Genomic DNA, 16442 nt, shown 5'->3' with positions numbered 1-16442 from the left:
ACTTAAAAAAAAAAATGCTTTACCAGCAACAAGATGCAAATGACCTATGTTGAAATAAAATTTTTAATTATAAAAAGAATGACATAACCGAATGAGTGTGTGTGTGTGTGCCATGCGATGGGTTGGCACTCCGTCCAGGGTGTATCCTGCCTTGATGCCCGATGATGCCTGAGATAGGCACAGGCTCCCCGTGACCCGAGGTAGTTCGGATAAGCGGTAGAAGATGAATGAATGAATGACATAACCTTCATACCTGCTCCTTGTTGACTTCTTGATTCACTGTAAAGTTCTCATCCAGAAAAAAATCTTCCTCCTCCTGCAGTGGTGACTGGGCTGACTGGGTGGTTGGGGTTTCTGATATGCTGTATAGTTGAAGAAACAGAGCATGTAGCACCTTCAGCATACAGCCCACCACCTCGACTGCCTGGGCTATAGGGCACTACACAAACATAAGCAGGAGGGAAAAACTGCATTAATTTTCCAAGAATTTTACACAAGAATTAACCCGATTAGTTCTTTCTAATGACATGGAATTTGTTTAATGTCTAAAATTTAACTTTAATAATGACCAGAAAATTGTACTTAAAGACTGGATTCAACTAGGCCTCTGAAGCTGTATTTAACATTAGGTGTTAAATTACTTTTGTATAAAAAAAAATAGAAGTTACTACCAAGCAAAATGTCTGCACAAAAGACTTGAGATAGAGGAGGGTTTGCCTGCCAGCCCCAATAAACTCAGATAACTTTAAGGCGGACAAAGTTGGCTCTAGGCCTTTCCAGAAGGAGTCCTGGAGGAAAGCGCTGGGTCCTTCACAATAGCATGCCTTCAAGTAGGCAGAAAAATCCAAAACAGGTAGAGAAGTAGTGGACTGCATCAGGCTGAACTGTAAGTAGAGTAAAGATTTTGGATCTTGTTTTAGTAAGTATTGTATTGAGTTTTGGATAAACAAAGAACAATTCCTCATTAATGTGCAGCAACATAATAATCTAAACCATTTGGTCAGGCAGGATGCACAATCTGAAACAAACTTTATATACAGTTCACTTTGAAATTATTGAAATCAAAAGATGAATGTGAGATAAATCAGAATTTCAGCTTTCATTTCCTGTTATGTATATCTAGATGTGTTAAATAATTCAAAACATAGTGGCAGACCACCAGATTTTTTAGGATAGATTAAAATACAGTAAGTAACATTTAATAGTTGGTTACATATGCAATAACTAATTAAATCCACATCACCAAACTGTTGCATTTCTCTTTCAAGTGTTGATTTGGTGTGTGTTTTTGTTTCTCCTACGAGTTTCCTCTTCAACTGAGGACTCTAAAACCCTCTATTTTTCTCCATAAATTTTTTTTTGTTGGGCTGGCAGTGTGTTTTGGGTCATTGTCTTGCTGCATAACAAAGTTCTCCCAATAGGACTGAACACATATGTTTGTAAACTGTCAGAGAGGATATTTCCGTAGATTTCTGGTGCTACAATCATGAATTACATCAATAAAGATTAGTAAACTTGTTCTGGAAGCAGCCATGCAAGCCCAAACCATCACTCTTGAGCTCATATGTTTCGGATCATCAGCAAATGCAATCTTTTCCATACCTTGGCCTTTCTATCACTTTAGTAAAACTTTTGTGACTCGTCTCTTTATTTCTTTTAAAAAATCCAATTTGGATTTCTCATTCCTACAGCAGCTAAATGTTTTGCAAAGTGTGGACTGGCCTCGATATTTCTGTTATATATTATATAATATTTCACAAAAGTCTTTTTGAAACAGCGGCTTGTTATACTTTCACCCTGGTGCTGTGGAGGTTGTTCATGATGTTAAGAAATGCACAGTTCTTGCATTCAATAACAAGTGTTTTGAACCACTGCTTATTGCGTTTACATTAGTCTCTAAAGGTGAAAAAGGAGTTGAGTCATCTGACAAATTCCTCATAAACAGATCTTTCTTGATCCATCACCGGCTGTTTAACTATTATCGTCCTCTTCTTGGACCTCATTTGGTCACAGTTCCAGTATTACCTAGCCCTTCAAAGAGGTTTTAAAAAAGATACCACAAAGTGTTGTAACTTAACTCCTGTGAATGTCTTGGGTGGAAAAAAAAAAACAACAAATAAGAACAGAGTACTAACTAAGGGGTTATTTACTGCTTGAATGTGTTTATGTAGGTTTGTTAGCTTGTGACACTAATGAAAGTGGGGTAGCTTACACATGGGTTTGGTTAACCACAAGGTACCATGTACTACGAGCTAAGCTAGCAAGCTAAGCTAGCACATTTACCATTGTGGAGTTTATCCCCATTGTTGTAATTATAATTTCTTCAAAAGAAAAAAAAAATGGTGTGTAGCAGATTAAATTAAGTTTCAGGTCACTGAGTAAATTTACACAGAGGGAAATGAATCGGAAGAAATAATGATTCAGTGTGTGTCACTGGGCATTTTACGTGAGATTTACTGTCACCAAATGCTCTTGCCTCACCCCTTTCCTCTCTCTTCCTTCTATTTATTGGAAGTGTCCTGAAAATAACGCTGTAAAACTTATTGGATTCTTTTACTATAAATAAGGTATTGTAAAAAAATAATTAAATGTGAATTAGAGTATACAGGTTTATGTGATAAAGGAATGAGAGAATGGTTAAGCGGAAGCTAGGGGTAATAAACTAAATCAGGCTAGGGATTTAATTAAACAGGGCTACGGTAATATGGAACCTGGATTTAATTTGGGGTTACTGGCCGAGCGGAGAGGAAAAAAAAAAAACAGCCCTAACAAATATGATTTTTATTATTTGTATTAATAAGTTCACCTAACGGAATTCTTTTTAAGTTGCCTATTGACACTGCCAACTATTGTCCAATTCCCAACAAAAATAAGACAACTCAATTAAATGTAAAAGGAGATTTTCATGTTCTCAAATACAATGCTGTCTTGCTGCAAACTTCTGGCTCAAGAACAAATGTAGACTTCCAATATGGCCCAAAAATTACTAAGTTTTCCTTGTAATTTGTCTTATTGGCTTCTGTTGCTTACGTTGTAGAGCACATGCTAAACTAATAGTGTAAACAACCTGGCCAACAGGATATTCCAATTTCTCTCCACTGCTTCTCTCTTTCTACCCATCCTGAAGCATCTGGAATTTGTACCAGCGCCGATCGTCTCCCGTGCCATTAAGATTTTAAATCCTCACTGAGATGAGACCAACCATGTGAGGATCCTGAGACATCTAGAGATTTACCAGCTCCATCTAGACTCTGCTTCATGAAGTATTCGGACACATTAAGAGGAGATGCCAACTAAATGTGGTCTTTAAGGACAACAAACTCCTCATCAATACAACATTTGTCAGACTGTATGTTGAATTAGCATATATTTACAATCACACCCTCCAGTGTCACCCACATGAGTATGGGTTCCTTTAGGAATCTAGTTCCTCTTAAGATTTCTTCCTTTACCATCAGAGGGAGGTTTTCCTCCCCACAATCGCCTCGGTCACCTCACTCATAGGGGATAAATACAAACACATTTAAATATATCCAATATTAATCTTGAATTTTTGAATTACATTCATCTTTATATTAACTTTTTGTTTTCTGTTAGTCTTCTGTAAAGCTGCTTTGAGACAATGTCAATTGTTAAAAGTGCTACACAAATTTGAAATCATTTATTCAATTATTTTTGAGCATTAAAGAAATAACTGTATTTAGACAAAAGGTGTGATTGGTTTAACACCAAGTGGTTTAACACATCTAAATGTATACATGAAAACTGAAATTCTGATAAATTCTCATACTTTTTTTTTTTATCTCTAGCCCAAATAAAAATACTTTTGGAAGGGACTGTACAGCAGGATGTGTGTACTACTCATAGCACTTAAATCATTTATAACACTGCGGAAAAAAATGCCTTACCTGTGTTTCGTGATGCAGATGGGACAGCCATTTAAAGTAATAAATGCGGAAGACAGATATAGAAGAATGAGGTGGAGAAATGTTCTCAGAGAAAAGCTCTGTATCGTAGTTGTGCAGAGTCAAACACAGAGCTAATGGATCCATCTGTGTGTGAAGGATATCACACAGTACTGCACATATGTACTCACACAGTACACCTGTAAAATAATAGCCCACCTTAAAGCGACAATAACAGATGCAGTACGATAGTTATATGTGAAACGTGCAATTTAGGTCAAGGAAAATCAACAAATAAAAACAAGTCTTGCTGGCAGCATCAAAATATTAATCAAGAGACTATATGATCTTTCGCATCTACATAATATAACAATCAATCCCAATCTATCAAACAACAAGCCCTACCTCAAAACATACATCAATCCTATCTAATCCAATAAGACTTCATAGACAGTAAAATAACTACAAAAATTCTCCAGATTACTTTTCTGATCTATAAAGGCAGCCTGTTGCTTGTTCCGGGCCTCCAGCACAGCAGGCACAGCAGCACTGAAAGGGAATATCTGGAGGATGATGTCATCAGTTAGTGACAGCCCGATGTTGTCAGCATCCTTTTCACTGGCCTCGATCATGACATCCATTACACAAGGCACATCTGCAGTAAAATAAAAACAATTCTGAACTCTCTGTGATGAACATGCTCATGAAGAAATGAATTACAATTTGAAATTGTATGATAGCTCACCATTAATATGCGATATGGGAACACCGCTAGCGTTTGTATCCTGTCCTCGAATTTTAGCCTGAAGACACACAGCCTCCTGCACCATAACTGCAACTTTATCCATGTAAATGTAAGGGTTACACACCACCCTCATCAGAACCTGTATCTCCACAAACAGGCACACACACAAACACACAAACATACACACAAACACACCAAACTTGTTAACATTGACATGCAGTCAGGTCCATAAATATTTGGGACTGACAAAGTTATTATTTTAGCTCTTAACCACAGTACAGTGGACTTTAGAGTAAATGAATGCTTATGAGACCAAAGTCCTCGAAATCCTTTTTGACATGTAGTATGCATTATTAAAACCTCAAAGGATAGTAGATTTTTAATGAAACAAAAGTATACTTTTTTGACAACACAGACATTTCCAAATCTTCTGTTTCTTCCCAGGTGATCTGCTAGGCCTTTACGCAGCCATTTTCAATTGTTTGTTTCTACTTGGCATGTTTTGCTTTCAGTTTTGCTTTCAGTAAATGAAATTTTACTCACACCATATGATGTCCTCTTTTCCCACAATTCTGGTACAAGCTGTTCTTTGTCTCATAGAAGAGGTTTTTGGCAAACTCCAACATGGTATTCTATTTTTTTAAGTAAACCTCCTGTATTTTATCTGGTAAATGCTGCTATTGATTGTTTACTTTGACTCAGATACACAGTTAATTAATTTAATAATATTATATTAATACATTATATAATCATTTATATTCATAAAAAAATATTTTATGGACTTTAGAATTTTTTGGTTTTTGTACCGTAATGAAAGTTAACTGTAACAGATTCCAAATGCAAATAACACACTTGAAATTAATTTTAAGTGGAACAAAGTCAAACAGCCAAAAGTCCAGATGCCTTTGGGGGACCACATAAAGTGATGCAATGCCTACAATGTTTAGCCAATTTGAATATCCTTAAATTAAAAATGAATTTCTGTCTCATCCAGCCCTCACATTAGGGAAACATTTTTATAGTTCTTATTTTTTAAGCAGCTTTACAGAACTAAAATTTTTATAGTTCTGTAAAGCTGCTTTGTGACAATGTCCATTGTTAAAATCACTATACAATTAAAATTTTGCTTAACTTATAATATATATATAATAATATACTCCAACTTAATATATTGTCAGATAGCTAAAATAATAACTTTGTCGATGTCCATATGTGTACTGCTTACCACAACGAATGTATAATGAGATGCAAAAGTATATGTACCAAATCTAAAAACTGGATGACTGTCTCTTGATGAGAAGGCTCCACATGGAGCAGTTGATCCAGCCAAAGTTCCAACTCTTTCCAGCTGTGCTCAAATGCACCACTTTCTCTCAGGACCTGACAACAGAACAGCAACAACTATTTATTATGTGGCATATTACCGCAACCACCCATTGTGTCATCTCTCTTACGACACAGTGAACACATCACAATAAAGCAAAGACCTATTTACTTTTAGAGCAAGCGATATGGAAAGGGAGATAAACAGTAAAGTCAAGTTAGTAAAAGTAAAAGGGTTCAATATACTGACCTTAAGGATAAGCATCTTAGTTGTGGTCCTCAGATGAGTGCTGCTACCGTTGACAAACATCTTTAGCAACACACACAATATAGACTGTTCCCGTCCCTCCCACTCTGGAGACACTACATCCTATTTTAACAATAAAAGCAACTAGTCAGAGATCATGACTGACAAGCGGGAACAGAAACAATATCTATGGGAAAAATAGAGTATGTAATGTCATGATGTTCAATATTTAAATCTATGCCCATATGCTGTCTTAGATAAATGGAGAGAGAGACAATACCGAACTAAATATAATCATCAAAACATCACCAAAAAAGCATCCATCAGAGTTTCATCATGTGATAAAGGAAGGTGTGAGTTACTGTAACATCCATTATCCCTGATCAGCATTAATCCCAACGATCCTCACAGCAGTAAATTAAACGAAAATACAGACACCCAACATAAAACAATACAGACACTGAAATCAGGACAGAAAACCCATCCTGAGCTTCCCTGTGAATCCTATATATGGTTCCCACCATAAACATCAGCAGTGTGACACTGAGACAATATTCCACAACTAGGATATCATCCAAAAAGATTTTTCATCATGGTGTCTATCAAGTTGTCCATCAAAATGACATCAGAAGCTTTGTTCATAGCAGCATCAGACAAGGCAAATAGCTGTTTATCTCAGAGAAATAGCTATTTGCTATGTTTGATGCTGCTATGAACAGCATCAGACATGGCAAAAGACAAGTGTAAAAAGACAAGTGTGGCTGTATATGGCCATAACCCCATATACACCCACACGTGTCTTTTTTGGGTTAAAAAAAGGTTTCATTTGTAATGTCAAATGTCAGAGTGCAGGGTCAGCTGTGATGCAGGGGCCCAACGGCAGTAGCTTGGCAGTGCAAGGGCTTGAACCCCACCTTTCCAATCAACAACTCAGAGCCTTTACCACCGCTCATAATCTACACTTTGGAGAAAGCTAGCTATTATACTCGAATTACATAGTCATTTGATTTAAGAACAAGATAAGTTGCATATAAACTACCTAGTTATTTTTATATTAAAAATAACATTTGTACAATAAAGATATTTTCATGATCATTTCAAGTAGAAAAAAAGTACAACTCTTAGCAATACAGCAATGTGGGGTTGCTTACAATTTGCCTGTGATTAGTAGTGTACAAAATGGGTATATACAACATACCTGAAAGCGGAACCAAGAAAACTTGCTAGTAGGCAGCTCCAGTGCCAGCTGTAGTAACTGGTACTGCAGGATGGGAGGTACATCCTCTTTCATTCCTTTCTCTGATACAATGCCTGCAAAATCAAAACTGACATTAAATATGCTATAATGGGTTACAGGTTGAACTCACACAGAGGACTAAAAGCTTAAGCATTAAAATCAGCTGTTAAACTTTAAGGCCTACAAGAAACTGCATTAAACTTTTACAGTGTGTATCTGGAAGTTTAATAATGTCGGATGGACTGCTTTCTTGTTATATCGAAACTTTTCACTCCTCATCTGAGCTGCTTCTTTAGTCTGAGGGAATTTGGCAAGATATTTAACTCCCACCACCCACTGCAACACAAATTAGGAGTCATCAGGATGCTGCACCACATGGCAGAAAACATCCCCACCTCATAAGAAGCCAAAAAAAAAAATACATCTAAAGGCAGCTCTCAAGGTATGTGGATATCTTAAATAGGCTTTTATCAAGAAAGCTTCTAGTAGAAAGATGCCAAATAGAGCTGAGACCCAGAGCCAATGAAAAAACCTCATCGTCCCTTACATGGCTGGAGTATCTGAGAAGCTAAAAAGGATTTTTGGAAAACACCACATATGAGTTCACAATAAACTTTGCAACTCATTAAGACAGAGACTCATCCACCCAAAAGACCAGACACCAAAAACACAAGACTCAAAACACAGTGTTCTGAGCTCTACGTTTAAGAGACAAGATAACCACTACATAGGAGGATGTACCAATAGAGAACGAACAACACCCCAGGACCAGAATCAGCTGTGTATCTTTAGGTTAAAGACAAAGAATACACATTTGAGGACAAAATAGTACACATCTTGGACAGAGAAGACAGATGAGAGAGGAGTGAAAAAAAGCCATCTATGTCCAGATGGAAAATCCTTCTCTTAACACACATGGAGATCTTAGGCACAACCTACGAAGAGGTTCACAAAAAAAAAAAAAAAAAGCCACACCTAATGACTCCCCCATACGGTCACATTCTCTGATAGTCTACTCTCCTTTCTCTGGGTTAGTTACATCCTAACTATTCCTCCTACTCTCCCCTTCATTGTTTCCCAAATGAGCCTTGGCAGTAGAGGATCCTTCAACCTGGAGGATAGAAATTTGTGGAATCCTGCTAGCTTCCAACAGACTGAAAAAGCTGCTAGGATGAGTCGTGAAAGCAAAACAGTCGTTTAGAAGCTGGGAAATGTTTATTTCAAAAACTTCGACTTGTTTCTGTTGAGGACGGCCACACATGGGTTATGTCTAATACCATGGAAATAACATGGATGGTCTGACTTGGAGAGACTATCAATCAACTATGATATAAAAATGAGGGCATGTAAATACGCCATACACTATCCACCATCACTCAGAAGTTCCTGTCAAAGCAAAGGCAAGAAAAGTGCTGTCTTCAGTTTTCCCAGTCCTGAACCCTCAGAACACACTACAGTTCCTCTGAAGTCTTCTTTCTTGTGTAATATTAGGGAGATTTTCCTTGCAACCATAACCTTTATGTTAATTGTTAGGAATCTACATCCATATCTGGATTTCTATACAGCAGTTGTGTAACAATGTCTACTTATAAAAGCAACATATTTAAAACAAACCAAAGAATTGAAACTGTTATAATAAAATAAAAAATAAATAAATAAATAAATAAATAAATAAAGTGTCATTAATTGGAAACTATATTGTAACATACAGGTGTGAATATATTGGATTTAACAATGGCATCAAATGTAGCTTGGCCAGGATTTTACAACTATAACCCTTTATAACCTTGAAATATTAGTGGGTTAAACAAAAAATGGCATTACTTTATCACAACAATATCACATCATTTATTGATGATTGGAGAGTCGAACTGCTACATAAAAAAAAAAGTCTTCTCTTAGGACATCCTAAAGATTCTCAATGGTGTAGGGCTCAATGTCCACAAAGAAAGAAAAAAAATCAACTGACCATAGTTCAGTATATTCATGTAGCCAGCTGGCCTCATTTTCTGGGCACATAACATTGCTGAGCATAGACCTGACCAACGGAAGCAACCCCAGAACATAACATTGCCCCCACAGGCTTATATGGTAGGAACTAGACATGATGGGTGCATCACTTTATCTGTCTCTGTCCTTCCATTGCTGCAGAATCCAATCTTTATGCTTAATGTTTCCTAGCAAATTGAAGCCTTTTTCTTATAAGTGACACTGACATGTGGTTTTCTTAAGACTACACAGCTGGTCAGTCCCAATCCTTTGAGTTCTCTTCGCATTGTGAAGGTCACAATGTGATGCTCTTGGAGGAAATACGTTTTAAATTGTCAAATTACAATGTTTGAATGACTGGGTACATATGATACTCCTTGTGCACTACTGGCACCATCCAAACCAACGTTTGACATTGGCAAGAGTGACCAAAGTTTTTCTATAGCAGCGCTACTGCCGAAATAGGAAAATTTTAAAATACCAATACCTCCCAAATACTACCAAAAATAACTTTATAATTTTGTTAAAAAATATGATTAAGAGTTGGCAGAGTCCAAGCACTTAGTGGATCTACATTGTGATGAAAAAAAAAGTTGCATATACATTTTCTTTTCATAAGAGAGCACATAATACACAGCGATAGAATGCTAAATGCAAGACTCTTTTCTTTTGTTTCTCCAATTCCAAAGCAAAGACATGAGCATTAGATAGAACTCACCTTTTAACAGTTTGCTGAAGTCAAACTTGCATTCGATAACAAGGTGTGGAACAACTTTCTGATATAAGCAGATCACCTGCAGTAGCAGAGCCTTAAATAAGATCAGTTTTTGAGCTTGATCACCTGTAATACAAGATATTTACTTTAATAAAATAAAAAAAAAAATTAAGCACAGTAAAAAAAACACAAATGCACACTGCATTACCATGTTCCTGAGTTTTAACATCCTCTGCTTTTGGTTTGTCCAAACTCATCTGTACCTCGTCCTCTTTTTTCTCATTTTTTGACAGTGACTGCCACCTTGATACAATGGACATGATGTCTGGTAAAACCTTAAAAAAAAAAGTAGAATAATTCCTTCAATGCATCGTTGTGTTTACTTGCATTGTATTTCATGTCACTTTATTTGCTTTATATCCTTTTAAAGCTTTTTTCACACCTTGCTCAGTGCTTCCATGTAAACCTGGACAAACTCTTCCTTGTAATGGATACTGTGTGTATCAAAACTATCCAACATCGGTTTCTTCAGAATGTGCTCGATGTTCTTCTGAGCTCTTCTTAGGATAAAAGCGACCACAGTGAGTGTAGCATGCTGTCCCGTCACACAAGGCAACTGTTGAAAAGAAACATAATTAGTAAATTAGTTACATCCTTTATACCCATGTAATTTTCCAATCAGCTAATCATTTGGCAGTTGGCAACTGCTGCAAACTTACTGCTGAAAGTCTACACTTTGAGCTCAGATTATTTAATAATATATACTTATTTATTGTCAGTTATAGTCATTTTTAGCTATCTTTCACGCTAAATTTCCATATGTTAATATCTAAATATTGACAGACCTTCCTTACTCGTCTTTCCACAAACCTACGCTGCCAAGTAACCTAAGCACTTCACTCAGGAGAACCTTGCATTAGTCTAGAATAGTTAACCTTATAGCAACCTTAAACACTCAAAGAGCCATTTGGACCCGTTTCCCACAGGAAAAAAAACACAGGGATCCACAAAACCCTTTTGACATCTAAAATGAAGATAACACCGCATATATCGTTTTTTACCTTTATGGAAAGTATAGAAAAAACTGTAGTGTGCTGCATTTATGAAATCGATGAACTGCTACCGAGTAAAAGAAATTTTATTTCCGCAGGCAAACAACAATATTTTGAACAGTTTGAACTAACCTTAACAAAAAAGACGCTGGGTTGAAGGTTACTTTCAAATAAAATGTTTAATGTCTAATTGAGTCCTCTTCGTATTCATGACATCAAAATTTTAACTTGTCGGCTGCAGCAAACCAAAAATGCGTCTGCTTCTGTGTCGGATTTCGCAAGTGGGCAGTTATGATGCATATTTTGAGCGACAAAAAAATTAAACACGGTTTATTTTAATGTTACAAGAGCATCATAATCTTAGAATTTCATTTTTTTTAAAAACTAACTAACTAACTAACTAAAACAAAATACATTTAAATTAAATATTTATTTTCCAAATTTACAGGGAGCCGCAGCAGAGGGATGAAAGAGACACTTGTGCCTCCGGAGCCGGGGGTTGCCGACCCCTGGTCTAGAAGATCATGTAGCCTACCTGAACACCTAAGAGCAAACTGCCACCCACAAAGGTCAGCACAAGAGACACCCTGCCCTTTTCACTGTTGGGAAGCCCAGTGGGTATCTATGTGCTCATACCTGGGGAGGCCATTGTCTAGGACACCGTCAAGAAGGAAATCCTGATTTGCTGTTATCTCTCCTCTACCCATGAAGCTAAAAGTGCACCTACAAGCTTAAGACCTCCTGGTTGTCCACCACATCCATTTTAACCACCTGAAAGATCTGGCCCAGTCACCCACACTAAACAGTCAACTGGGGCTGAGGAACTGGGCTGCTATCTTACAGATCCACAAGTCAGTCTCACCAAGAGATTATAAAGAGCCCAGCAGATGCAGGAAGATAAGTGCATTCAGTCTCCATACCATGTCTGGTTTGTTTCTCTTACAGACCAATGCAGCGCAAGAAAAAAACGCAGACCTTCATAGGAACTAAATATGGTACCAACAAATAAGCACCTGATTCACTAAGTCAGTGGTCTTCACTATTTCTTTCATGCGAGCCACACTGATAGGACAAAGTCAATAGGAGAGCCACTTTCACCGCAAAGTATGCCAAGTCACATTGCTTTGTTGCTGTTCATTTTGTGCGCGGGATTGTTTGATAAGAAATAGATACAAGGCAACGCGGCACAGTTAAATAGACAATGATGATAACAATAGGAATCAGGTGTGTAGAAACGGGGGGAGCAGACAAAGGCGGGGCAGAAACGTGACGAGGAACATAAACAAAAGGCACGTGGCCATAGTCCGGGCTGAGTCCTGACACAGCCATGCGAGCCGCATATTAAAGCTTGGCGAGCCACAGGAGGCTGGCGAGCCGCGCAATGAGTAACACTGCACTAAGTACAACATATATATAAATATATAACCATTACATTTGTTTTCATATAGGAATTTCCTTTAAATGTGCTCACATTGAGGCCCTGGGTGAAAAAGGCCTTGTTGCAGACTGGAGGGAGGGTGGTAACTAGAACCATGCTGAGTAAACGAGAGACAGGAGCCACCTCTTGTAACTGGAAAGCCTGGGACACCTCAGGCTGGGCCCGATAAATCTATGTGGGGAAAAAACATTTTAATAGGTCAGTCAAACATAATAACTTCATAAAGAGTAATGCAAACCTCTTTCCCCATGTGGCAGAAAACTTACTTTCTTGAGCAGTGCAATGCTGTCCAACCAGGCTCCTTTCATTCGTGGAGTGAAGCAGAGTTGTGTTTCACTAAAGTAACGGTGCAGAATATCAGGATGGCACTTCAAAATGCTGACAAGCAGCTCAGCCACCTTTTCATCCTCAATGGCATTCTTAAGGCTCACCACAAACTGCAGTAAGACAATATTCCCAGCTCTGAAAAAAGGAAGGCTGTGGTTTTTAGAAAGTGTGAAAACTGCATTCAGCTATAGAAAACTGTATTCAGTTATTAACAATAACTAAAACGTCAAAATGATAATGATGGTGGAGGGGTTTGCCAGAAAAAGGTATAGGCTGATACTGAGTAAGGTCTGTAGCTTTCCTGTACACATTAACTGCATAACAGAGTAAAGGCAGGCAAAGGTTAATGACTATCCACAGTCTTTATGGCACACGGACACAAAATCAAATACGACTTAGTAGCCTATGTTTATAAGTGTTGAAGCAAAGTATGACATTTGATGTTTAGGAGTTATGACAATAAACAGCTTTGTGAATCAATCAATTAAATTTCAACAAATGAAAGATATATTAAAGTATTTATTCATGTCTTCCATGTCAGCATATTCAAGTGCAGCATCCCATCAAGGTTTGTGGTCAACCTCTACTACATTATACTCTTTTTTTTTTTTGTTGGGCCAGTTGCTTAGCAAGCATGTTCCAGGGAAAATAATGCATGCACTACAACAAGTGTAGTAGTGGTAGGTACTGGGGTTCACAGAACCAGATACATAGGTATTTAGAAAAATGTTTGCTGAAATGAACACTTCAGTAGGCAGGTAATTAACAAAGCCACCATTCCTTTATAATTCTCTTGGGGTAAATCTCACACCCACACTTCAAAATATGATGGATGACACCAAAAACTATATCATTTCTTCCCACATCTCTGTAGACCAGTTCCTAAAGATTTAATGCCACTGAAGTGTCAAATGTGCATTTGTCTTTGCAACTAGGGTAGTGTGTGTGTCTTCACTGACTAAAAAGCTAATAAATAAATAAATAAATAAATAAATAAAACAAAATCCAGCAACATATAAAATGTACATTGGAGCACATGAGTAATAATGCTGGGTCCCATGTACCTTCTGGCTGTCCCCAGGCTTGGGTCGTGAAAGCTGATACCATGTTTGCGAGAGCAGCAGAGATCAACAAGAAAACTATGAACAGACTCTCGCACAACAAGTCTTCCTTCTTCCTGTTCATTGATATTATAAGAAACAAAATAAAGCAGTATTACAAATAAGAGATGGACTGCAATACATCAAGCATGCCAAAGATAGAACATCTCAAGATCCCATCCCTACCACACTATGATAAGTGGATTTATCCAAAGTCCCATCCCATCTGTATAGAGAGGCAATCCGAGTCAAAGTGGAAGCAGTGAAAAAACGCAACTTCTGAGTTTTGTTCACAGCATTATTTTGTACAATCTGAAACGTCAGCAAAGAAGATTTTGATCAAAACCATTAAAATTAGATACAAAACTGGCTTAATAATGGCTTGATAATAAAATTAATAAGGCTTGCCTTAGTCTGAAATGTAGATAGTATCAGACTGATTGTTGAAATTCTGTCTTCTCTTAGCCCTGTGTTTAAGATTTCTGAAAGAAAATCTAAACAAAAAAATAATAAAAAATTGAAAGGTTGCTGCCATGCCACAATGTTCCATGACTTTACACATTTATATGAAGTAAATTATACCTTTGGTGTCCAGTACATTTACTATAGTTGAAGTGTCTCCATACATCAGAAAAGAGAGGGCAAACTGAACGTAGGACATGCGGACATCTGGTCGGCCCTTTAAATCAAAACATTTATAAAAATAGAGCAATTAATATTTTTTTTACACTATGTGGCTAAAAGTATGTACACACCTGCTTATCACACTTGTGTTGCCACAAACCTGAAAGCAGACGCTTTTCTATAAAGTCTTTGTCTAAGACACGGTTTGCCAAGGTTGGCGTGGAAACGCTCGCTCAAAAGATTAGAAAGATGACTATAATGCTCACAAAATTCTAAATAAATGATATACTCACAGATTTGTCTCTCATGCGAGCAAGACTGCTGAGGGTTTTGTTAAAGACTAAACTGCTGAAGATTTCAGAAGCTGCTTCAGTACCCTGAGATACCATTGCGGTCAGCAAACAAAGGCAGTGTCGGACAAACCTGTACACACAGCAAAACATTAAACAAATTTATATTCCCATCAATGTCAGATAATAAACACAAATATTGGTATTCATGTAATTCATTCTGTCCCAGTTATAACCATCAACAGGCCCATAGATTACTTATCCATAGGTCTTTTTAATTGTATATTCACCAAAAATGCTGTCCACAGTTTGGTTAAGTCTGTAATGTAAAATTGCAACATGCTTGTGGAGGACATTAAAATAGACCGTTCCTGTCACAGATGTGCAGTTGGGCTTTAGGACTGAAACTTACTGGCGATTCTTTGAACACAAAGAGGACTGCAGTAACTTCATGTGTGACGAGACAGCCTTCTTCACGACGCTGGAGCCCGTAAGGCTGAAATGAGTAAGGTCACCTGCTGTCCGCAGCAAAATCAACTCTAAGCTTTGAAATATCAGCATCAGCTGAACAAAGAAAAATATACATTGAATTTAAAGACCTGAGCAGCGACTCAGTAGCTCGAGTACACTAATACTTGAAAATAATTAGTCTATAACAATTGCCAAAAATGTGGGGATAATCTCATACTGGCAATTACTATCTGAAATTGTCAATCTTAGATAACACAGATTTCCTGGTACATTATACAGACATATTAAGGTGAAAAAAAAACTTACCTCAGTCTCAGAATGGGTTTCCCCCTCTAGTAAAGCCAATATTTCTGCACATTCTGCTGAGATTTTTAAGTAACCTTCTACTACATCATACAGGTTGTCACATGGAAGTTTTTTTGCAGTGCGTATGAATGTTTCCAAGGCTAGAAGGAAAGAGAAAGATTTACCAAATGGCTATTTTCAAAGATTTCTTAACTTTTAAAATTCCTATAGCCAACATTCTTATATAGACAGTTGTATAACAGTCGATAAAAAAATAATGGTTTAAAAAATAATAAAAAGATGCAGAAATAATTAAAATAACAAGATATTAAATGACATTACTTAAATAAAGAATCAAAATGCATGTACCATGGTTAAATAAAATTAGCAGTCAGACTGATCAGACTCACAAGACTTACATCAGAAATCATCAGAAAGTGATTAGGTGTAAAACCTACATCAGTTAAATTGTTGCACGGAAGCATATGAATACATTTTTTTACATATCTGTCTGCTATGGGAGGAGTAGCAGGGATCAGCACAAAATCCAGGGTCCTGAACAATGCTTAAAGGCTGGTTAAGAGTACAAAAACTAGCATTGGCACAGTCCATGTGGCATAATCCTGTACCGTCAAGTGTTTCTTGTACGTGTTTAACATGTAATAAATACTGCCGTTGTGCTTTTTGTCTGACA

The 16442-nt window shown here is 37.2% G+C and overlaps 1 protein-coding gene across 1 annotated transcript in view; it reads right to left on the bottom strand.

Annotated features, from left to right (window-relative positions):
• Nucleotides 1-16442, bottom strand: part of urb1 (URB1 ribosome biogenesis homolog) — a 36095-nt gene that overhangs the window by 18650 nt on the left and 1003 nt on the right. Inside the window, exons 2-21 of the mRNA XM_060872684.1 lie at nt 15770-15909; nt 15405-15556; nt 14996-15125; nt 14661-14757; nt 14487-14572; nt 14265-14390; nt 14043-14155; nt 12918-13113; nt 12685-12822; nt 10604-10777; nt 10370-10496; nt 10165-10287; nt 7419-7531; nt 6224-6343; nt 5914-6030; nt 4651-4789; nt 4390-4560; nt 3909-4105; nt 672-884; nt 254-439 (exon numbers count right to left, since the gene is read on the bottom strand). Of these exons, the coding sequence (XP_060728667.1) occupies nt 254-439; nt 672-884; nt 3909-4105; nt 4390-4560; nt 4651-4789; nt 5914-6030; nt 6224-6343; nt 7419-7531; nt 10165-10287; nt 10370-10496; nt 10604-10777; nt 12685-12822; nt 12918-13113; nt 14043-14155; nt 14265-14390; nt 14487-14572; nt 14661-14757; nt 14996-15125; nt 15405-15556; nt 15770-15909 (2858 nt within the window). The remainder of the gene's footprint in view (nt 1-253; nt 440-671; nt 885-3908; nt 4106-4389; nt 4561-4650; nt 4790-5913; nt 6031-6223; nt 6344-7418; nt 7532-10164; nt 10288-10369; nt 10497-10603; nt 10778-12684; nt 12823-12917; nt 13114-14042; nt 14156-14264; nt 14391-14486; nt 14573-14660; nt 14758-14995; nt 15126-15404; nt 15557-15769; nt 15910-16442) is intronic.

The sequence above is a fragment of the Tachysurus vachellii genome, chromosome 1 (assembly GCF_030014155.1).
Source record: "Tachysurus vachellii isolate PV-2020 chromosome 1, HZAU_Pvac_v1, whole genome shotgun sequence".
NCBI lineage: Eukaryota > Metazoa > Chordata > Actinopteri > Siluriformes > Bagridae > Tachysurus > Tachysurus vachellii.
The sequence above is the reverse complement of the archived record's forward strand: the minus strand, read 5'-3'. Positions and strand labels throughout refer to the sequence as shown.